The following is a 24,483-nucleotide window of genomic DNA, read 5'->3' on the forward strand; positions in this document are numbered from 1 at the left end:
TCACTGAATGCATACGGGGCTAGTTCTGCTTTTCAGACATATGAGAAAGCTATAAACTATATTTGGAAGCTGCTTTTATGAAACCGAGAAATAGTTACCACATATCTGAGGAGGATACAGTGAGTTCCTCTCCCCCCACTCCCCCTAGGCAAAGGACATTAATTCTTAAGAGTATTGCATTTCATGTAGGTTTTCTATCCTCTGGCCTCACAAAGACACCAAAACTAAATACAGTTTGTGCTGTCAGACTGCTAACCACTAACATGCAGCAGACCAGGACTGAATTCTGTATCTTATTCCACGGCACATGTTGGACTAGGAGATTTGTATAAGCACTAGACACTGTGGCAGAGAGATAAAGTGCCTTGTAATCAATCAACATTTGTTTAGTTAAGAAGCTACTGTGAATAGACCTTGCGTACACCCAATTTACTGCCCTGTATGACCTGTGGGCAACCTCTGTTCTTTAGGGGACCTTTCATTTTCACTACAGCTAACCCTGTACATCCTCCACATTAATTTAAATATTTTTCTTTTATAGAGAATCTTCCTAAATGAAACAAAACTTCCAAGGAGATAAATGGGGAAGGACGTATGAGAGTAACATAATCAAGAGTCACAGGACTGTGAAAGCATGCTATCCTTTGCAGGCTTCATGAGACCTGCACACAATTCTATAAATTAGGGTTCTTTAGGGTTTCTTTCAGAAAACAGAAATTAACAGTGGTTTATTAATGTATCCTGAAATCTCTCCACTTAATGATCACGGCAGAGCAATCTTTAGCACAGCTGACTTGATCTAGTGGGACTGGTGGTTATGAGAAAGACTGTTTGCGTTTGCCAAGGCAGAGTCTGGATTTGGGAAGGTAACAGAAAATACTTACTCCACGCCTCCTGAAAGCAGACCACATTGACCCCGCATATTGCTGCCACCTCCACAATCTCCTCTATTCGTTTATGCAGTGCAGCCACCTGATTGCAATAAGTTTAACTGTAAAAAGCCATACATAATTGCTCACATATAACATTAACAGCCTGTTTCTGTTACCTCCTGTTCACATTAAGTCATATCTTGCTCTACGCTTAGTCCCATTGATTTTAGTGGTAGGTACTTACTCAGTGTGAGCAAAACAGTGGCAGAATCAGGCTCTAAAGAACTGGAGGCATTATATAATTAGGTGCATAAAGATACACTTGACTGCGTAGTATGATTTTCAAAATAGCCATGTTTAAAAATCTGTTCCTGGATGTGTATTAGAGCACCATAAAACCTTAAAAAGAACAATAAAAGTCACCTTTTACAGACTCTTTTGAGGTATGACACCTAGCAATATGAAAAGGTAAGTCTGAATGGAAAATAAAGTATTTCGGGACAAATAGCAGACTACTTAGCAAGGCCAGTCTACTGACCTGGTCATCCAGGCATCATCCTAATACAAACAGATTCTGAAGCCTCTTCACCCTGGGATGGGCACTATCATGAAATGACAAAATGCATCTCAAATGAGTATGCTGATTCACTTCTGACCACCATGAAATCGATAATTCTTACAAGGGTTTAGGGTTCAGGGGCGTTTATGGGAAGGCCACCATCCTCAAGATTTGGACAACCATTTTTGTTTGGATAAGGAGACATGGGATGATTGGGAGAAAGGGTATGCCCACGGATAGCTAACTCTGAGGTTCAACCAGCTCCTTTTAGAACATGTGTTGACCTCATGAGAAAAGACCATATTTACAAGCCTAGAATGGGACCCTCCCCCACACTCTCTCTCTCTCTCTCTCTAATACATGCTTCAATCCATTTTATGAAGTTATTATTTCTCACAAATACACAAAGTTAATAAAAAAAACACACTTCAATCAGTTTTCCCAAGTTCCTTCCTCTAAAGCAGTGGTTCTCAACATTTTTTGGATGCAGACCCATTTGTAAACATTGATGGCCAGTCCCGATCCAGTGTCCCTCACTCCTGACCTGCTGCCCCCTGCCCCCAGATCCCAGCCCCGCAGTGTGTGGGGCGGAGTGGGGCCCAAGCAGCCCTTTGCAGACTGGAACCCTGACAGCCTGCAAGGGAAAAGCCAGTTTCCCACAATTTTCTCCTTTAAAGGAGAATCAATTTTTAAAGTTTGTTGATGCATTTTTTAAGTTTATTCACAACCCTTTCATATATTCTTGCAGCCCACTTTTGGGTCACGACCCATGAGTTAAGAAACACTGCTCTAAAGCATCATCTCAGTGCATTACTAACAAGAAAGAAGCACGATACTAGCAATGGACAGACTGTATTTTTCTTTACCTAATATAAATTTTTTGCATAGGAACTCTGCTCTTATTAAAGATGGACATAAGGACAGACAAAATAGGTGATGAGATCAGAAGCCATTTAGATGTGTTCATATTTCAAATTCAATAGAAGTCTGGCCAGCAGATACAACTAAGAGTTTATGCAAAATGAATGGATGGTCTCATGCCAGTTTCTACTGGATACACATCCAGATGACAACTGGCAGCAGGTGGTACTCTGGTTGTGCAAATTCCACAGAAGAGCAAAGAACATGAACAGTCTATAGAATATGCTACTCTCACTCCTTAGAAGCAATCTCTTCAAAAAAAGCCTGGGGATTGCTTCCTGTACTGGATGTCACCAGAGCTTTTCATAAATGTGAAATTTACCTTGGTTTTGAGGACTGTGAACTATGGAGAACATGTATGTGATGACGTGCATCTGTTGTCACAGAAAGATGCCAGCTAATGAACACTGGAAGACTCCTCAAGCAGCAATACCTTTAATTTACTACTGTCTAAAGAATTCAAGATGATCATAAAAATGTTCACCCCACATTTCACCTCCGCGCCACACTGCTTTAGTAATCCATACCTGTTTTCATGCACACTTTCAACTACAATCAATTCCATAGAGGTCACAAGGCCTTTATGGGATGTAGCTCTTTTCAGTTCCTTGGGAGCTGACAGGTAAAGGCCTTTCATTTAGAAAATCCAGTAACTAAATATTTAGTTTCAGAAACATTGCACACAGGTTGGGTGACTCAGTAAGCAAACAGCACACAGGGGATTTTCCGATAGAGCTACACCTTCTAATTTAGTTAGACATTTCCCTTCAGTTTACTCTTCAAACAGTAAAATCCAAGAGCATCAGGCAATATAAGCCAACAAATTAGCAGCAGAAGTCACACAAGAACCACAGTGTTTCATGTAATATTGGTGTACGGAATAGAAAAAAAGAGGCTGTTGACCCAGATCTCCCTGTGCAGGTGACCGTACCTGTTCTGCCACAGGGCTATCTGTGGGAAGTGGGATTTTATTTTGAATCAGTCCCACTCGCACAATGTGTGGCGTTCTCAGCTGTTCTACTGCAGCTTCAAATCCATAGCCTTGTAGTTCAAAATCCTTCTCTCTTCCTGCGGATACAGCAGCAGCTGGCAGATTGAGTTCTCTGAAATCAGACAGAAAACGTTTACGTGCCGAGACGTTCCCCGCTCTGCACCTGATATTAAGGAAGGGTCAGGACAGCAGGTGTCACTCCCAGAAGTCATCGTAACTCCCTGCTGCTTCACCTCAGTGCACAACTTCACAAGTGGCAGCAAAGCTCCCTGGAGCAGCACCTCTCAACCGTTTCAAGCCCAAGGCCCCCTCCATAACCTTGTGAGTGGAGCGGCACCCGATTTCAAAACCAAGTGTACACATGACCAGGCTCCCCTCCTTGCACTGGGGCTGGGCTGAGGATCCACCAGACAGGGACAAGCCTGCCAGGACTTATCTGCTTATCATCTCACGCCTGGGGCACCCTACAAAGGATCCGTCTCGTTGAGAACCTCAGCCCTCGCTGCTTGCGAACTCCTGCCCTTCACTGATAACCCTGCGACCCAAGCACCCCCGGCCCTCCTGGGGCCACCCAGCTCCCACACGGGCTTCCCCGCACCGCGCAGATCGAAGACCCCCACGCTCCGGCTTCCCCACCACCACGTGCCAGGCCCCGCCCCGCCCACGCAGCCGCCCCCGGCCCAGCCTCCCAGCACCCCTTGAGGCCGCCGCGGTGGTTGCCGGGAGCGGGGTCGTCCCGCACCTCGCGGAGCTGCCGTAGAGGATCCGCTTCACCTCGCGCAGCTCCGCGAGCGGGACGTGCCGCTCCAGGCACCGCTCCAGCGACCGCAGTTCCGCCGCCATGGCCGCTGCGGGCACTGGCACAGCCACCCGCCGGCCACGCCCCCAGTGGGACCCCCCCTGCGCCCTGTGGGCACACCCCCAGTAGAACCCCCCTCGGGCTCTTTGGCCACGCCCCCGGCAGAACACCCTGGGCCCTTTGGCCACGCCCCCGGCAGGACCCCATCCCCGCGCCCTGTGGACACGCCCCCGGCCGGGCCACGCCCCCAGCAGAACCCCCGCCCCTCTCCCGCCCCCTGCCTCAGCCCAGCTGGGGCTGCCGCTTCTGGGGCCCGGGCCTGGGCAGGTGTCCAAAGGGCTGATGGCTCCGTCCCAGCCTCCCTCCATGGCCCAGCTGCTGCTTGCTGGCAGCCAACCTGAGCTGGACCCGGACAAGTTGCGAGAGGCTCCCACTGCTCTGGCCTACCCCCATGGCACGGGGCCCTTAGCATTGCTAGAGTCCCTTGGGAAGGGCAGGCTCTGCCTCTGCTGCCCAGGGGGGCAATGGGCCCCATGTCCCACTGAGGCCCTTCAGCCACGCTAGCCAGCAGGCGCAGCTGCGGCAGGGCAGGGAGCTAAAGGAACACGTTCACACGTTCGTGCTTTATGTAACGCGTCATGGTTTCCAGAACGTGGGTCTTTTCAATTGCAGTAAGACACTTTGCAGGAGCCAGGAACAGTAATGATTAACCCAGTCCTCTCAGCTTGGCTTTGAGCCCTATATTATCACTGGAAAATCATCCCACAACCAGAGAGAATCAATCTGCCACACAAAGGACAGATCAAACAAAAGAAGGAGGCAATGTACCAATCTCCATTTAGACACCAATCTGAGACAAGGAACACTGGGTATGAAGAAAGGATCTGTCCTTCAGTGACTACCAGAAAGCCATCCTGTTTCAACCCTATTATTCTCACTACAGTCAGTAGCTAATGGCCACAGTTTTCCATTTCTAGGTATTACTGTGAAATGAATAACGTGCATGTATTTTGCTCCAATGAGAAAACAGGTTACTGAGCCCAGAGACTGTTACACACACCTAAATAGATCAAAATCATGATTTTGAGAGTCTGCATCTCCTACTGAACATGGCAACACACAGCACTTAGTGTTTGTGATTGCCAGGGCTTTCAAGTTAAATATTAAGCCTCTTAAATAAAAGTCTGTCAGGGAAGAGTGACTAATATTTAACTTTAATCTAAACAGCAAGAATCCAGGAATAATCTGGCATTTCAAAACGCTACTGGGAAACAGTACTTTTTGTCCCCAAATGCACTTCTTTATCCAAAAATGTTACAGTAATACCTTATATGCAAAGTATACTGGAGGGGCAGATGCACTGATTTGATGTTTACATTGGAAACAGGGAAAAATACTTAGGCAAGGCACAGAGATGCCCATAGCTAATTCTCTAGTCTTTTAGGGATTTTTTTTAAAGATCTATAATGAAGATGATGTTATGGTGCAAAAGAAAAGGTGACAAAACAGTTTTAAAATTAAGAAAACATCTAGACTGTTAAGTATAATACCTCATTTATCTAAGAGTTTCTATTCAACTCCTAAATTACCACCAGTGTTGCCAAGTTTCATGGGAAAAAAAAAAAGCATCACTGCCTTTAAAAACAAGCCCAATCCATTTCAAATAGAAGGGAGTGAGGGTGCTTATCAACTCACAACTCTCAAAAAATTAAAATGACTTAAAAAACCCAACAAAAAACAAGCCCAATTCTGCTTATGTGGCCAAGCGGACTTGGCAACACCAGTTACCAGTACCTGAATATCATTAGCTTTTAACCAGCTATTTTGAAGGACATATTTTTGTTTCACCAACACAAGAGTGACTGACACTGATAAAGCAGCTTTCACCTGAAGATCTTAAAGTGCTCTTCTAGCCAGGCTGTAATGGCTGTATCTAGTAGATAACTTCATCTACTTTATGGGGGAAAAGACGGTAGGCATTTATAAGCACTGTACAACAGAAAATCAATGGTATACTAACCTGAAACCGCAAGGAAAATTAAAGGACCGCTGCATAGCTCATTTGCATGTCAGTGCCCAGATTTCAGCTAACAGCCAAAATATTCTTTAGCATTGTTGTTCCAGGAGCACTGGGAACAAGCAGAAAGGCCTGGCCTTGTTTTGGAATTCACCATGTTTTTTTCTGTCTACACTGCAAACAAAAAAGAAAAAACAGAGCAGCAGGTCTATGTTGTATTCAATTCCTGAAGGAGGTCACATAGCTGAACTCTTCAAGTTCTTCTATTCTTAGCATGAACCGCTAATGACTTTTCTTTTGGTGGCTTGTTTGTTTGTCATTTAGCCTCATTTGAGTTGTACTGTGTGTAGGAAATGGACTTAAGTGCAATAAAGTTGAAGCCCCTGAAAAAAAACACATTCATGAACAGAAAAGACCTGAAAAAACAATGCAATACATTTCCTGTGCACCAAATAAACAACTCAGCATCAATAGAGCCAAGGCAGCATTGAATAGGAAATGACAAGGCATAAAGTCATAATAAGAATGGAGGGAGATCAGGCTATTTTTTTAGGACTGTGTGTGGATAAAGGAACATTCCAGACAGCAAAACAAACCTCCAAAGCACTACATTCAGCAGCAAGGCAAGCTAATAAGGTGTATCACAGAGGGACAGAGAGAGCCTGGATGCAAATTTGAACATTCCAAATCAATCTGTTCTAGAGAGAGATCAGATTTACACCATCCAATCCAGATCTTATACCTTAACCCAAGTCAACAATTCACCCTTTACCAAGATTCTGCATCACCTAAACCATCTAAAACTGGTGAGTTCTGTGGAATAACTAAACCCTCTGACATAAGTGCAGATTGCTGTGATAAGCTGCTCAGATGAAGACAGCCGACCCAAGAATGGATGTTACAATGACCGTACAATAAATTCTAAAAGATGCATATGTTTTTTAACATCTCATTTTTATTAAACAGCTGGATGTCAGGGGTGTCTGTGATAGTCCAGAAGTAAAAGCCTGGAGATGCTAGGTTCCAGAGTAAGAAACTGGGTACCCACCTGGCTGCAGTCTTCCCAGCAATCACCTCACCACATTACCCAGAGTGGGTAGTCCAACAGCATCCCTGTAACTGGATCTTGGTAAAAACAGTCCAGAGTCAATTCTTGTAGGACTCTTGTTCCCATCAGCTACCTATACCCCTATAGTCATGCAACACAAGCTATGAAGATTATTCCCAAACAGCTCCACATTTGTGTCCCTGGCATAAAACTGGACTCTGAGAGACAGAATGAAATTAAAAGCCAAGCAAATCCAGGATTTAGGCCAAGACTGGGAAAGACCCAAGGACTGGTTTAAACAAACAAGCAAAATCTTTCCACTGTAACTCAAGACAGGAATGAAGGCTGAACATGGCCACAAGTCAGGGCTAGAAGGCAGGCTTGTGTTTATAAAGCAGAATTCTGCTTTCCTGCATAATTATTGCGTGTGTATGTTCTCCATGGAATGTCTGTCTTCCTCCCAGATCCTGCTGCTATCACGTACATCACGTTTCCTGACGATTTCTTTCACTATCATTCCCTGATACTGATCACAAAGGTCTTTCTAGAGCAGCTAAAGCATTAACAGGCGCCTGTGACTACTCCCTGATCTCACAAGCCTCTTGTTATTAATAACAGATTACTAAGTAATATCTGGGGCCGAAAGACCCCCTCTTACTTCCCATCCGGCAGTGAAAACACTTACAGCTAATTTCTGATCCAAAGTATTCCAGATGTAAAAAAGGTGGATGAATTAGCAAAAGAAACATTGTCAGAGGGATTAGAGAAGTGTTTAATTAGTCAAGGCTAAACAGCTTCCTTCTTGCCCATGTTTGGTTCTTTTACCCACCCTAGGGAGGTTCTGTGGGATGTTGCGATAGGGGAAAATTGTCTTTGTCCATTTAAAATTGGCCCCTCTGCCGTATATTGTTGATTTCTTCATACACTCTACTATTGAATGACATTTCTCCTTGTTCTACTTTTTTCACGTGAGAAGCATTTGTATCAGATTAAGAAAGGGGCCAAAACTAGTCTTAAACCAGAAGTGTGCTAGCAGTTTCATAGCTGTAGGGTCAGAAGGGACCTAAGTAGATCATCAAGTCCGACCCCCTGCCCTGGGCAGGAGTGAATACTGGACTCATATGACCCCAGCTAGGTAATTGTCAAGCCTCCTCTTAAAGACCCGCAAGGTAGGAGCCAGCACCATTTTCCTTGGAAGTTGGTTCCAGATCCTAGCCGCTCTGACAGTGAAGTATTGCTTTCTAATGTCCAGCCTGAACCTACTCTCAAACAGTTTATGGCCGTTATTCCTTGTTACTCCGGAGGTGCTCAGGGGAACAGGGTTTCTCCCATTCCCCGCTGTTCCCCCCTGGTGAGTTTAAAGACAGCCACCAGATCCCCCCTCAGCCTTCTCTTGTGAAGGCTGAACAGGTTCAGGTCCCGTAGCCTCTCCTTGTAGGGTCTGCCCTGCTGTCCCCGGATCATGCGAGTGGCCCTCCTCTGGACCCTCTCAATGCTGTCCACATCCCTCTTGAAGTGGGGTGCCCAGAACTGAATGCAGTACTCCAGCTGTGGCCTGACCAGTGTCGCATGGAGGGGGAGGATCACCTCCTTGGCCCTGCTCATGATGCATCTGTGGATGCATGACAAGGGGGGGTTGGTCTTACTGACTGTGTCCTCACATTGGCGGCCCATGTTCATTTTGGAATCGATAATGACTCCAAGATCCCTTTCTGTCACTGTGCTTATGAGAAGGGAGTTCCCCAGCCTATAGGTATGCTGCTGGTTCCTACTGCCCAAGTGCAGTACCCTGTACTTCATAGATTCATAGATGTTAGGGTCGGAAGGGACCTCAATAGACTATTGAGTCCGACCCCCTGCATAGGCAGGAAAGAGTGCTGGGTTTAGATAAATAGTCAGTATTGTCAGTATTGAATCCCATCCTATTCACAGTCACCCAGCCCTGTAACCTGTCCAGGTCCAGTTGTATCCTTTCCCTCCCTTCTAGTGTGCCCACCTCGCCCCAAATCTTGGTGTTGTCAGCAAATTTGAACAGGGTGCTTTTCACCCTCTCGTCCAAATCTCTAATAAAGAAATTGAACAGTATGGGCCTGAGGACTGAGCCCTGGGGGACTCCACTGCTCACATCCTTCCAGGGCTCTATGACCTTCTCCCTTTTTTGAAAATAGGGACCACCTTGGCCTTCTTCCAGTTGTCTGGCACCTGGCCAGAGCACCACGAGTGCTTGTAAAGCCATACCAGGGGCCCCACGATGACCCCTGCCAATTCCCTCACCCCACCCTGGGGTGGAGAGCGTCTGGGCCTGCTGATCTGAACACGTTCAGCCCCTCCAGAAGTTCCCTAACTTGGTCCTCACTGACCCTAGGCCTGGCGGAGTCTCTCCTGAGTCAGTCTTAAATCTAAGTGCGGGAGTCCCAGTCCCTGCCCAAAAAAAAAGGAGGCAAAGAAATTGTTAAAAAGGTCTGCCTTTTCCTCTGGTGCAACCACCAGATTGCCAAGTGTATCCTGCAGGGGCCCCATGTTACCCGGTGCCTTCTTCATACCCCCTGTGTATTTAAAAAAGGAGTTTTTGTTGTCCTTGATCTTTTTGTGGCAGAAGTTTCAAAATCTGAACCCAGCTCCTGTTTTTCCACACAACCTTTAACTTTATCATAAGTAAACTAAAGGCCCAACCAGAACTCTTTCTGGGTGGGGGAAATCATGTTATGATCCTGGCATAGCTGACTGTTGCCCCTCCCAGGATCAGAGACACTTAGAAGGCAAAAGGAGAGCTGTAGCACCTTGGAAATGGTCACTCAGCATGGTATGTAGGCTCAGTTTTGGTATGTATGCCCCAGGGACCAAATGAGTTGCCAGCAGTCCCTAGGACTGGTAAGTGAAAAAGTGACTTAAGGTCACTTTTCCCTCTCCCCAAGCCCTGGAGCTTAGCCAGCTGTAACAATCCTGCTCAGTCTTCAGAGGATGTAGCAGGCCTAACTCATGCCAGCCGAGCTATTGAAGAGTCCTTTTGTTTATAGTGCCAGATTTTCTCACTAGAGAGAGTTTTTTCCTGGTTTCAAATTAATCCCCTTCCAAAGTTTCCCAATCTCAGACTAATTTTGCGAATGTCAAAAAATCAGCTTGAAAATTCTACAAAATTTTTGTTTGTGATATTCCATCCTCCCTAAAAAAGCAAAATCCAGTAAGATCACTACAGTTCTAAGCACTCAAACACTTTTAATAAACTCACATCTAAGAACCTTAATTCCTTGATCATTCTGGTAACTTTCTGCAAACATCTCACCACTGAGACTGCATTACACTCTCAAAAGTTCAATGTTATTTTTGTTGCTGAAATCCTGGGGGATGGGAAAAAAATACCGTGTATAAATTGTTAATAAATTGGAATAAAGACAGAAAGGAAAAACACTGAACACTTGAGAATGTGAATATACCAGTGGGGTTTGGAGTGGGAGGGGAGAATTTCATGGACAATTTATTAAAAGAACAAAAGAATAAATCTGGTGGATTTGTTTTGCATAGAAGGGTTCAGGAAGCCCAGAGCTCAAAACTTAGGCACTTACTATAAATAAGTTGTCACAGCAAATGATTTGAGCATTTGCTAGACTGCACTAGTAGAAGTGAACTGTTTGGCATAATATAGGAAGAAAAAGATGTCCTTTGTATGACTAGAAGGAAGGTCTTGTTGTTAAATTCCTGAAGAAAGGCAGTCTTTCACACTTTAAGAACCAGAGATGCTTTTCTTAATACCAAGCAAAATTCTGGCAAGAAAGTTATTAGAGAGGAGAAAGGGGCAGTGGGCACCCAATTGAAAGATGAAGTAACTGGCCTCAGGGTATAGAAATTATGTTTCGAGCATATTGCTACCCTGCAAATGATCATTCTGCAGAGTATTCGGTGGCAGTCATCACTGTATACAAACTTCATAGGTTTTGAAAAGGCATTTGATGCCTTTCAAAAACTAACAGAACCTTTTGGAATTCTGGAAAAGATGGTTAATATCTTGAAAGGCTTTTTATACTGGATGTGAAGATAAAAGGAATCCATCATGGCTCCCTTTTGGAGGATTTAACATGCAGGCATGATATGTGAAACAAGCATGACTTCTGTTGTGCTTGTTATTACTTACAGCTATCGGCTGGAAAACAAGTAGCCCAGTTCTTAAGGAAAAGACAGAGGTACAGGTTAGATAAACACAACACTTGGAGATCCAGCCTTCTTCAACAGCGTCTGTTTCATAGCCCAGAGATTGCAAGATATAACTGAGAAGACAAGAGCCTGGAAAAACAAGCTAAAAACATCAGGTTGATCAATCAGAGAAAATAAATCAATGAGAGTAAATACAACAAAAAGTCCTGTAGATGTGAATAACTCATGTATTGAAAATGTGGAGAGCTTCATTTATATTAGCAGGTGGTCCAGTAGTAGAAAGGGAGAGATCTGTGCTACACTGAAAACACAAGTAGTTTTTACTCTCCTGAAATCAGCTTGGAAGTAAAGTGAAATTCAACTGAGAACCAAACTTTGGACCTTTAATACAACTGTAAGGTCAGTTTTGTTACACAGGGAAGAAACATGGAGAAAGATAAAGAGGTTGATGAAAAGACTTAGAGTTGTTATACGTGAATGTCTATATTGAGTTTAGACAGTAAATTTCCTGAACGCATGTCTGAGAAACAAGAAATTGCACAGAAGAACACAGGAGAGAGAGATCCATCTATCCCATTACAAAATGGGGAGGAACTGATGTCACGAGACAAGCCGTGGACCCTCAGGGGACATGGCAGAGTGGAATATCCCCCGCAAAAAAAAAGTCTTAGAGAAAAGTAAAATGTCATGAACTAAACTGGCCTAGAGTGAAGCCAAATAGTGAGCCATACACAGAGGTAGGTAGATAATCATCCTGGAAAAATCACATGATCCTTCTGGAGTGCAAAAGATTTAGTTGAGTTAGTCAGGATGGAGTGAAAGGTATTATACTGCAGTCATCTTAGCACAGGGCTAAGATCTAGAAACTCTGCTTAGGGTTCTAACTCTGACTGGGTGACCTTGGGCCAGTCACAAGTTAAGTTTGTCTTAGTCTTCCTGCCCATAAAATGGGGATAATCTTACAGGTCACAGCAGTCCTCCAAAGCAGTACGATGCTGACAGTTGCTAGTAATAATGTATTTGCTGAAGCACTGTGTGAGTTTAGTAATCAGAGTAAAAGCATTTTTTCTTCTCTTCTTAAGCCAAATATTTATTTTCTGCCACCAGCAGGGGGCTCTTGAATACCCATTTTAACTAGCTGCTTTCACATGCGTTTGTAGCAAGGTTTAAAGCAGGTAACATCAGAAGAACTGCTCTCAGTCACAAGAACTTTCAGAAAGCTGCTTTCAGCAACACAGCTACCAGGTCCTTTTTATTGTCCTGGATGAATGAAAATGTCCAAGAAATCCAATTCCTGGAGTAATCCAGTGTTGTACTGTATGTTTTGGAGCAGGGCAGTAGTCAATATACATTGGGAGTTGGATTCCCCAGCCCCAGTTTGCTTCTGATATAATGCTGGGTTTCTGGCTGCATGCATTTTTTGACTAATTAGTAGAAATAGAGTCACCTCAAACAATACTGTTAAAGTAGATAACAGGGAAACTCCCCAAGTTGCTCTCTACACATATCCAGGTTGGCAATCCACCCAAGCCCCTTGAAACCTGTGCCATTTCATTCCCTGGAGTGGAGTGAGCATGTCCAGAAGCCTCCACTGCTTCAAACAGAAATAGGCATTTCTCAGCTCTTAGTAGCTATTTACCTGTTATTTAGTTCAAAGGGGAAACTCTTATTTAGCCTGAAGTGATCATGGAGTCTGGAATGTTTTAGATTTGGATTTGAGCATACACTGTGTTGTCTTACAGGATAAACTGTAGGACCTGTTAATGTTGAAGATGTCCATGCTCCATAACAACCACTAAGATGGACCATGGTGGGTAGGGCAACCCCAAAATTCTGAATTGAGAAATTTTGAATTTGAGAAATCAGTCAAGAAGGATTCTGTGCCACTATGAAAAGGAAAATCAGTCAACTCAGGAGAGGATCTGAGACGCTGTGAATGTTTTTTTACATCCATCTAGTGCAATGCTGCCCCACCTTTTGGCCCTGCAGACTCAATGAGTGACATGGGGCTGGTCCTCAGGCCAGATCCCACGCGGGGTCTCACGCAGAGGGCCAGGCCCTGTGCATGTGCCAGGTAGGAACCATGCACAGATGCAATCTAGCACACAGGGCCACTTTTATCTAGCCCATGGGGTTTCCCAGGAATCCAGAAATTTGGCAACAGGGAAATGGCAATTAATGCTGCCAGTGCTCCCCCACCACCACATTTTCAACTTCATAGGCTAGATCTGGCCCACAGCCTGCTGGCTGAGCATCCCTGATCTAGTGTAACCTATACAATAATCTAATCTGTTTTAGCCATTTCCAAGATGCTACAGCAGCAACAATTCAACAGACAACTCCATCCCAGATAGCAGATATGCATACTACGTGCTGGAGTAGCCAGGAGGTTTTAAACAAGAAACACAAAGGAACAGTGCCAAGAAGGTAAAAGCAATACATGTTTAAAACCACCTTAATAAAAAAAAACCTGAATCACTGAGGCAGACTGTAAAGAGGAGAAATTTTTCAATTACTATTATAGCAATGCTACGCATCTGGTTAGCTTGACATCAATCTCACGCAAATAACAGAAATCCTGATCTGGGATTTAATTAAGAGAGAATGAAAATATAGGGCTACAATTCATGCCAGTCAACACAGTTTTATGAAAAATAAGTCTTGTCAAAGAAACCTGATTTTTTCCTTTTGATGAGATTACAAATTTGATTGGTAAAAGGAAACTAGGGAGATAATATACTCAGACTTTTGTAAGACATTTAATTTATACAACAAGACATTCTGATTAAAAAGTTAGCAATGTACAATATTAATAAAGAGTATGTTCAAGCAGGTACAGAATCTCTCTCAAGAAATGGCTGTCAGTGAGGAATCATTAGCAATCAGTGCTGTTTCTAGCTTAGTAAACAGAGACCAGTACTAGACCCAGTGCTATTCAACATGTCCAGCAATTATTGGAAAACAAATATAAATTCAATGCTGATAAAATTTGCAGACAACACGAAGGCCGAGTGCAGGACACCCATGCTGAGTGATCTGGATCACTTGGTAAGCTGGGCCAAATCAAACAAAAATACATTTCATTACCACCAAATGCAAAGTTATATATCTAGGAGGAAGGGGATCCACAAAAAAATGTTGCATCCTGGAAAGCAGCAACTATGAAAAGAATTTAGGAGTGATCGTGAAGAAGCAACTCAACATGAGCTCCCAGTGCAATGCTGTGGCCAAAAAGAGCTAATGCAATCCTTGTATATAAAAAGAGAGTAATGAGTAGGAATAAGGATGCAATTTTCCCTTTGCATGAAGCATTGATAAAACTGATATTGGAGCAATGCCAAATCCAATTCAAACAATTGGAAAATTGGGAAAAGATTGCAGAGAAGAGCCACACAGTTTAACAGAGGGCTTATAGTGAGTGACTTAGACAAAGGCAATCTGTTTATTTGATCAAAAAAAGACAATTGAGAAGTAACATGATTTTGGTGCATAAGTACCCACAAAGGGAGCAAACATTTGGCATCAACATAACAAACCCTCATCAGGGACCTGTCTACTGAACCAGATGTCCAGTGGATGACATTTGGACAACCAGAGGTGCCACATCATCATCGTCAAACCATGTCTCAGGGGCAACCTCAGAGAAAACTTATCGATAATTAAATCACAGACCTCATTAGCCCCAGACATGCCTTTTACTGCATGAAATGAAGAGTGGGGTCCCTGACAGCTGCCAAGACTCTTCAGCTGTGACCAAAGAAACCAGGAACCAATAAGAAACTGCCCTTTGCAAGTAGTTCCCATTGGATATCTGTATCCTGCAAGCCACAGCAGTGTCATTTAACCCCTTGGATACCAATAGGCATGCAGGGAAAAGCTACCTCAGCTGCACTTATGAATGGAGGTCCACTCTTGATGATTGCCTGGACCTGCTGAAAAATGGAACATTTTGCAGTCTTCTCTTGTAGACCGTGCAGATTAAAACCTCTCCCCTTTGATTGCCCACTGTAACAGAGGGCCTGCTCAGGGCCATTCTCAGAGTGGCCCACCCACCTGTTCCTGGGCCAACTGCCCGCCTTCTCGCCTGCCATGTCTTGATGTTAATTAATTAATTAATAGATGTTAATTAAGCAGGAGGCTGCCCATTTACTGCCCCAATGCCAGGGGGCGCTATCTGCGGCTCCATTTCTCCCCTACACCGCAGCCCAAGCCTCGCAGATGGCATCTAGATGTTCTCATTATCACTGGCCCCCAATTGGACCCCAGAATCCTCCTGATTGAACCCCACCTGGATTCCTTCCCTCAGGCGGACTCTTCCACCGTCATACCGGGCACCATAGCTCCCTGAGCTGGTTCCCCTTCGGGTGTGGTCCCCCCACCAAGACCATCAGCTCACTAGCCCTGGCCCACCTCCAGGCCAGTTGGGACCCCAGGCCCTCAGCTCTTGGGCGTCCCTCACGATGGCCCCCAGCCCTTTGACCCTTCCGGTCCTGGCCCCAGCATGGGCCAGTCAGGGGAAGTCCGGACAGGCCTGAGTCTATGGCCCTTTTCTCAGTCTCTGAGGGTCCACCCTCTGGGCCCTCTAACAAGGGGGTAACCTACCTGGTTGTGGGGGCTAGGGGTTAAGGCACCCCAACCCGCCTTTCACCAGGGTGGTAACTGGCCTGGCATTTCCTGGGGGCTCCCGCTCCACTGGGAGCCCCACCAGGCCACCCACTCCCGGCAGGGTGCAGTTTTAGGTCGTACCCAGGACCAGGAGCCTCCTATCCATCCCCTACAGCTCCTCCCTTACCTCCAGATGACACCCGCAGCCCTCTGGCCAGGCAATGTTGTTGCCTGGCCTCTAGCAGCCAAACTGCCCTGTTTATACGGGCAGCCCCAGATCCCAAAATAGCTGCCCCCATCAGGCACCTGGTGGCTGCCAGCTCCAGGCCCCCAAAGTGGCAGCTCAACCAGTGCCCTGCCACACCCACCCATAAATATTTAACGCTCAAGAACTAGTCAACACTCAAGGAGTTCATATACTCAGGAGCCCCAATTCCCAGGCTCCTGGCTATTAAAACTAGACCATTGACTCGCTCTTAGTGCTTGTCCATACAAGGAATTACATAAGAATAACCACATCCAATTCATACCTTGTGCGGATGCCCCTCTTCTAAAATAACCTAAGCTACTTCCAAAGTGGATTAAACTATTTCAGGAACGGGCACTCTTGTTCCAGCATAAAAGCATCCATATGGGGTCTTAATCAGGAATAGCTATTCCACTTTAAATTCATACCTTCCATTAATCAGAGTTAACTTCCCTGTTAAGAAGTGGTTAAATATGACACCCATTAAAGTATGACACCTTTTAAAAGCCAAATTCACATGAGGGAAGGCACCTAACCCATGTCATTTGTCTTTAGTTGCTTAAGGCTACCACAGCTGTCACAGCAGTAACACATGGAATTGAACAGATGATTGCAACTGAATTCAGCACGCAAACATTAGTTAACCTAAGCCTGACATCATAAGTGATGCTTACTGAACTCATGCCCTGACAAAAAAGACTTGATGCTGGCAGGAGAGCACCTGGAAGACAAAATAGCAGTTTAATTAACTTAACAGGAAAGCAAAAAGCTTTCAGATAAAAGGGAGAGGGCCATTTCTGAGCCAAGTGTTTAAAGGGTTCCCAGGCTTTCCAAGGCCAGGCAATAACATGTGTGTAATGCTGACTTCCTTCCAGCTTTATCAGTGCCAGAAATTACTCTTCAGTGGAGTGAGTCCCATCAGCGTGCCTTTCACCCAAAGGAATCCCCTCGAAAGAAAGTGCACTGGCTATTGACGTTAAAGGCTAATGAGAAATGAGGAAAGACGCTCCCGCTATAAAAGTGCAGCATGTTCCTGGCCTCCCCCTGTGCTTCCGTCTGAGGGCACGAGAATGGCTGCTGGCTCATAAGGACGTGAGTTAACTCAGGCAGAAATGAGAGCCAGGGCAGGAGTGAGCCCAAGCCTATACACTCCAGGGAGAGGGTAGACAGATAAGATTAGCCTCTCCACAACTTGAAGCTGGATACATTGGCATTTTACATCACCAGTGTCTTCTTGAATACCTTGTCCTTACTATAGGAAAAATTCTCAGCTGCCACGTTGTGAATCTAGCATCATATGTATGCCGCAGAGCTGTGTTTGGAGTGTAGCCAGTTAAGACACTAAGCACAGAACTGGTACAACCAAGTCCAGGAGGTGACACATTACCTAGAATCACCACACATGGGGATTTGGGCTGAGAAAGTTATTGAGGGCTTATCTACACTGCTGTGGTGGCAAGTCCAGGGCTTGCGGGAGCCTAAGCATGCCCTACCCACTTACACTTGTTGACGTGCTCCAAACATTGAAGCTCACCCATGAGGCTACTGCGTGCTCAGCTGCTGCAGCCGTTTTAGATCCACTGGGGAGTGAAGACTAGAGTGTGAGATCAGGGGAATGAGCCCAGAGCAGACCCATCAATACATTTCTGGGTTTAGAGAGTGTGCATAGTCTTGGACAGACAGGGTGTGGCCAGGGCATGCATGGGTCTTAGTGCTGGCACTTAGCACCACAGCAATGTAGACCAGCCCTGAGAGAATCATATTATCCAGAGGGTCAGACTGTGCAGATGTCCAGTTTAATCTACATGACCAACATGGTACATTCAAGATTCATCAGGATCTCAGCTTTCTTTTAACAAGAAAAGTAAGTTTCTAGCCCTCAGAGTTGCTAAGGAAACCTTTCCAAATGTAATGTAGCTGATGCAGCGTTGTCTGCCTGAGTCTACAGACAGCCTAAAACAAAGGCTCTGAGAAGAGTGAATTTTCCCCACTTAGAATTTCCAATGCCTGATGTCTAAGACATGATCATGATACTTTCTTAAATGGAAGCATTAACTATTTCATTTAAAGTGGGAAGCCAGTAGGGAATGCAGAACTGGAACTAGCTAGGGAGGGGAGACACAAGAGAAACTGCAAAAGAATGAGACAAAGAAACAAAATGCACTGGGCCTGGGGCTGAAGTGGAGGCTATTTTCCCACTGAATGATACTTAAGTGCTGATAAGGTTCTGAACAAACAATCATAAATAATGGTGACTAAAGTCTCAGTTCACCAACTAGATTTTCCCTTTGATCTTAATACAAACCTCCCCTGTCCATCGGGGTAGTTTGGATTCAGAGAACACAAACGTACATTTGCAGTCAGCTGACCGACATCATTAAAAATGGAATCTGGCCCTTTCCAGGAATGAATGAGACACCCCTGATATGGTCAAATAGGATGGTCTGTTTTCTTCTTTACACACAAGTCATGCTCCCCATCTCTCCTCATGCATTGCGCTGCTCTCTGAACCATCTCAAATTTGTTTTCCTTTGGTTATGTGCGTCTGTAGCCACCAGCTGGCCTGGCTCAATGCTGAAATGCTCTTCATATTATTCCATTATCCCATTAGGATGAATATGTCCTTCCTCCCTGAGGAGCCATTAAGATATCAATCTTACTGGAAAGAGACAGCCCTGGTCACAGGCAGAGCAAGTTCTTCTCCAATAGACACTTCTACCCCCTCTCTTCAGGAGTTGCACACTGTTTGCAGCCAGCCAGCTAGGGGACAAGTATGTGTAGGTGACAGCCAGCCAGTGTGTGTAGGTGACTTCTTCCCTCATGCTAGTCTCTTGTGCTTGTGCACAAGAAGAGATAGCCTGGTCAATCAAAGCCAGGCTCCTCAATTAAACAGGTCACGTTAATGTGCTCAACATTATAATAATACAACCCGATCCCCAAATTCTCCTCCTGCTTTGTTTTCAGATGGGCATTTCCTAGCCCTGCCTTATTCAAAAGTCTCATCCTACTGCTCCTTCAGGATGGGAACAACATGCCCAGAGCCACCTCCTCCACGGCACAGAATTGTGGAAGATGTCCTCAGCTTAGGGCAATGGCTTTTGAACTGGGGTAATGGTCACGTTAATTTTCCCTCTGAAACCACAACGTCCCCCTGGACAGTAAGAGAAAAGAGATTCCTGGCTGGCTTCCCTGGCCTGGAAAGCGGGGCTTAACTGAGCAGTCCTTGTTTGTGGAATCCTCCCCCCGCCCTCACCCCTACCAGCACCGTGGAAGAGGGATGCCATTGGTGTCAACAGAGAAGAACATTCATATGAAGCCATTTAACCTCTGGAGGGTGCACAAAGTAGGAGCAGAGCACTGGGGAGAGAAGCAGAGAGCAATTGTTGAAGGGAGAGAAAGAAAGGACAAATGAAAGGGAAAGGAGCAACTCGCATGCAAATGAATTAACACACAAAGAGATGCAAGATTTTTCTTGGAACTTGAATGCCCTGCTAAATGACCTGTCATGTATAATCAAGCAGAGCTCTCCTCCCTCCCTTCCTCAAGACACAGAGAACCTTGGAGATCCAATTTTTTCCAGGTATGACAAAGAGCCCCAAAGTAGGAACCAAACTCATACATTGGTAACAACACAGGGACCTGTTTCTTTCCCACATCAGTGGTTCTCTGGTAACACTGAGTATAACACCCCAAGGTAGGTCATCCCCAATATATGGCTACCCAGCAAGGAGCAACAGAGTACCAAAAAGCATTGGGGTGGGTCCCAGAAACATGGGCTGGACTTGATGATGCCACCTGGCACTGAGGAGAGAGCAGAAGCTGTGGTGACTGGACCACCAGAGGACTGCAAGAGACACCCTGTCAGACAGGGCTCCACTTCTGCTCAGATATTTCCTCTGTAGCACCAATGACAACACAGGATCTCTCTACTGGGATAGAAAGAAAGGAGTTATCTGGCAAAAGGCAATGTGATGGCAGCAGGAGAAGACTTTTTAAAGAAAAAAAAGGTATTTCCTCTTTTGCTGTTTGATTCTCCTGAATGCTTGGGTGCAGGGAATGTGGCAGGGACTCATAGCCATGTGCTACCACCACTTATCCACACTTTACTACTTCCTTCCACATTAGGCAAATCAGCAGGTGGCCAGGTCCCCGCCCCCAAGTCTGTTGACATTAAATTAAATTCCTCCTGCTCCAGTATAATGAGAACCAGCAGTATCAGCTCTGCTCTAGCCACGAAGCAAAAATAAATCACCAAGACAGGCTGTGCCCTGGGGAGACCATCACACACAGCTCCCCTCTCACAACATTAGAAAATCATAGGACAAAAGACTCCCCTTCCCCCAACAAGACCATCTTCCCATGACTTCCCTTGCAAAACACACAACAACACCAGGCATACATCTGTAGTTTTTTATGGCCCTGTCACGCAGGAAGCTCAGGGGACGATATGATTTCCCTAGAGAGATGGGCTGCAATAAGTGGAAGTTAAACAGGCATCTAAAGGGTGAGTACATTAAGATAATGTATAAGCTTAAAGCAGGGTTAAGTGACAGGTTAATATTGGCAGCCTCCTCTGTGAGAGCATTGGGGAGAGAAGTTGATAGGCAATCATTTCAGGTGACTGTATAGGTGGTTCTCACTAGGACTCCTGAGTCAGAACCACCAAAATGTTGAGAAAACTGTCACCCACAAGCAGAAGTTCCTGAGATTATCAGTAATGGAAACAGCATCATTACCATGGGACTGGGTAGTCACAAAACAGGGGATCCCAGAATGTATCTTGTGCCCGGCAATCTGGTTTAATTCAGACTCATTTCTAACACTCCTGGGTACTATTTGTCTACTCTTTCCCTGCTAGGCTCCCTTTATTGCTAAGAATCATGCATGGGCTTTCAGAGGGGGAGAAAAAATGAAAACAAATGGACTGGTCAACACCAGAAAATTACATCAAGTTTGATTACGATTGTAAGGAGTTGCAGTGACTGGAAGGAAGTTAAGAATGACTTAGCAGTCAAAGTAGACAATGGTAGTCATACTTATCATCACAGCAGCTTGCCATGGTTAAGCCTAAAATCCCTGTTTACAGTAAGCATTTAACATCACATTAGCTATAACAACTGCTCAAGCTCATACACTAGCACCAATTTAATTTTCCAGTCTAAACAACCCTTTACATTAGTAACCCTCACCACACTACCAAGAATAACTTTCTATATGTGACACTGGTTTCAAGTTCAGAAATCCTATACCAAGGCTAGAAGCAAAGGCCTTATTAGGGGGATTGCCTTTCTTTCTCAAAGTACAAGGAACTTGCATCTAGCCCTGATGAGTCACAAGATAGTAGACTTTGAATTATTGATCCCAGGCCAAAGAATGATCCTCCCACACCTTGGATCAGTGCAGCAATTCGATAGGAGGGAGGGGTACCGGGAAGTTGGGAAATTCCACTTCTCCAAATTGCATTTGTTTGAATTGGATTAGTCTCAATGTTAGAGCAAATCGTGGAACCACAGACACAGCCCCCGGAGCAAGTCAGAACTACCCATAAATGCCGTTTGTCACATGACTGTGCCACTTCCCACAATCGTCACTGCCACCTACATGAATATAGTGTGCACAGAGTTCTCTGACTGCATCAAAAGCACAGACTGCTAGTGAAATATCAAGTGTCTGAGGGAGAAACTTGTTATGAAAAACCCTGTTACTGTCCCACGGACCTTTCTTCAGGAGCTCCTCATTTGTCAAGAATGCAGCTTATGCATCTCCAGGGCAGCAGACCCTCTTTGCAAAGAGCGTTTCTCTTACATTAAAGGCCACTGATGTCTTGCCAGCAAAACCATCACACGTACAATTTCCTTCAAGCCAAGTGCTTTGGGAAATCCCATCCTTTGCCCAACTCTCATCCCATTGAAGCCATTGTAAATTTTCCTATTTGCAGAAAGAGGCTGACGCTTAGCCCTTTGGAAGCTCCCATCCAAAGTCCCTTCATTGCCTCCATGACTTCAAGAACAAGATTTTTATCCTAACATTTGAAGCCAGCACAGGAGCCCTGGTTCACTCACTGTTTTGGTGTCTTTACATGTGCGCTGGGATAAGGGTGGGGTGTTCTGGAGTGGCTTTTGGAAGCCGCTCTAATTCAAACGCCTGCAGCATCTCATGTACACAGTGTCTCATGCTTCAAAAAGGCAGCAGGGGCGCTTTTAATGAAGCTCATTTGATGAGTGTTAGTTAAAGCGTCCCCACTGCCATTTTGGAATGTGGGGACGCTAAATATAAGTGACACTGAGGCAGCTAGAGTGTTTTAATGAATCAATTAGGCTAAATAATTCTAATTAATCTAATTAGGTGCTAATTAATCAAGTCTGCTCCAGAGTGTTCTAATTAGAATGTATTGGAGCAGGCCTTTGTACAGATGCCCAATTTATGCCCTGCCGTGATATTGACTCCTCTACCAAGGAGGGCAGCTTCCACCACCCTATTTCTACTTTCCCACCAGCATCTTTGCACTTACCCTCTCAGTCCAAACCCACCACCTTACCCTCTCCCACTTAGGAGTTACAGTTCTAAGCTGGTGAGGAGCAGTATGTACAACTAAATCCTCTCACTGCTTTTGCTACTTATCCTCATCCATCCCTCTGCCTACTTGTCTCCTTTACCATGCCTTGTCTCTTACATTATAAACCCAAGGGGGTAAAGCCTCAGCTCCCTAGTTGAGCACTGCTTAAGAGATACCACAGTACAACCTTGTAGTAAATTTCCTTCCCTTCTTATGCACCCAGTTCGGTTTAAACTAACAAATCTTTTCTCTCTGTTAGTTCAGCAGTTTTTCTTTGCTCCACAGATCTACTGCTCTCTTCCCCTTCTTTAAGTAAGTATTTTAATTTACATACTGGACTTAAACAAAAGTCACTGTTTTACCTGTTATTTAGTTTAGGCTGTATCTGCTTCTTTCCCAAACCTAGGGAAGGGAATATTAAGCCCAAAAGCTTGTTTAATCTCTCTCCCAACAATATTGCCAAACAAGCCCTGCAGCTCAGCAACAGGCATATGAAAGAACCTAGGACGTTTTTCTCAGCTCCATTTACAGGAACCTGGTATTTGCTATTTGTGCACAGAGCTGTTCTGCCTTCAACTCTTATTGTCCAGGCCACGATAAATGATGGGGAGAGGTAGTGACCATCCAATGCCAAATCTGTTAGGATGATTTACCCTGTTTAATCTTTTGGTATATTGAGCCTCCCAATAAAAGTGGCACAACCCATGCATGCTGGGACATGCTAGCAACTTGACTGAGCTGAGGAAAATAGTACTTTTATGAGCTGCAAGGTATGCACATGGAGTCCCAGTGGTCTCAGGAAACTGTGGAGAAGGCCCATTTGCTCTCAGCCACAGGGCTACTTACACTACAGAGTCATCAAGTTGCAGTAGCTTAGGTGAGAGAGATCTGAATGCATTACAAATGACTTTGGAAGCTTCTCACTGGTCACACCTTAAGAGTCTTTCCCCGCCAGAGAAATATCAGAAAAATCTGTCCAAGACTGAGGGCAAAATGAAGGAAAAGGCTCTCCAGGGAAGGGAGACAGGTGAGTAACCATGCAGTGATGCTGAGACAGGACCTACTCCCTTTCACAGAAAACATTCTTTTAATGATAGCACAACAGCCATGGGCACATCCTTCTAGTTCAGTCAGGGGAACTTTTTCTAAACCTCCTAAGCCACAGAATTTGGCTAGGAATCTTAAGGGGCTTAGTGTTGCAAATAAAGGGCCCAAGACAATGGCATTGTGCTCCTAAATCACTTAGGTATTTCAGAGCCCCTCTCCCTCCACCCAGGGTGCTTAATTCCTGCCTCGGCATGAGAAATAGCTGTTTGTTTGGGCTAGTAATGAACCAAGTGGCCACAATACAGGAAGGAGCGTCCCAATTTAGGTGACCCACCTGTAAAGCTGGGCATTTGCACTAGGGCTAGATTGGACTGGACATTTGCACTGGGCATTCGCACTGGGGCTAGATGTTCAAAGCACCGCAAACATTAGCTAATCCTCAGATCTGCCTTCTGTCTTCATAGGGTTCGAGGACAATGCCACTTTACTTTCCCGATGTGCCTTCATGACTTGCGACATCAGCACCAGTGGATGAGGCTCTGGGAAGGAGCAGTAGTTCATCAGAAGGGGGAGCTCTCACACACTAGTTAGCAACCGGCTCTGAAAACTAGGTTGAAACTCATAGTAGCTGATTTCTCCTTCCAGCCAAAATCCAAGGCAAAGTCTCCCTCA

At 45.0% G+C, this 24,483-nt stretch overlaps 1 protein-coding gene across 3 annotated transcripts in view; it reads right to left on the reverse strand.

Annotated features, from left to right (window-relative positions):
- Positions 1 to 6,261, reverse strand: part of UPB1 (beta-ureidopropionase 1) — a 29,454-nt gene extending 23,193 nt beyond the window's left edge. Inside the window, exons 1-3 of one of the 3 annotated variants that reach the window (XM_019493686.2) lie at positions 6,163 to 6,261; positions 3,284 to 3,455; positions 885 to 972 (exon numbers count right to left, since the gene is read on the reverse strand). In XM_019493686.2, coding sequence (XP_019349231.1) covers positions 885 to 972; positions 3,284 to 3,455; positions 6,163 to 6,197 — 295 coding nt within the window. In that variant the 5' untranslated portion in view covers positions 6,198 to 6,261. Of the gene's footprint in view, positions 1 to 884; positions 973 to 3,283; positions 3,456 to 4,085; positions 4,226 to 6,162 lie in introns of those variants that run through there. The other 2 variants (XM_006272203.4, XM_059713515.1) reach the window with 2 other exon arrangements.
- Positions 6,262 to 24,483: the final 18,222 nt, after the last annotated feature.

Source organism: Alligator mississippiensis, chromosome 10, assembly GCF_030867095.1.
Source record: "Alligator mississippiensis isolate rAllMis1 chromosome 10, rAllMis1, whole genome shotgun sequence".
NCBI classification, from domain to species: Eukaryota; Metazoa; Chordata; order Crocodylia; family Alligatoridae; genus Alligator; species Alligator mississippiensis.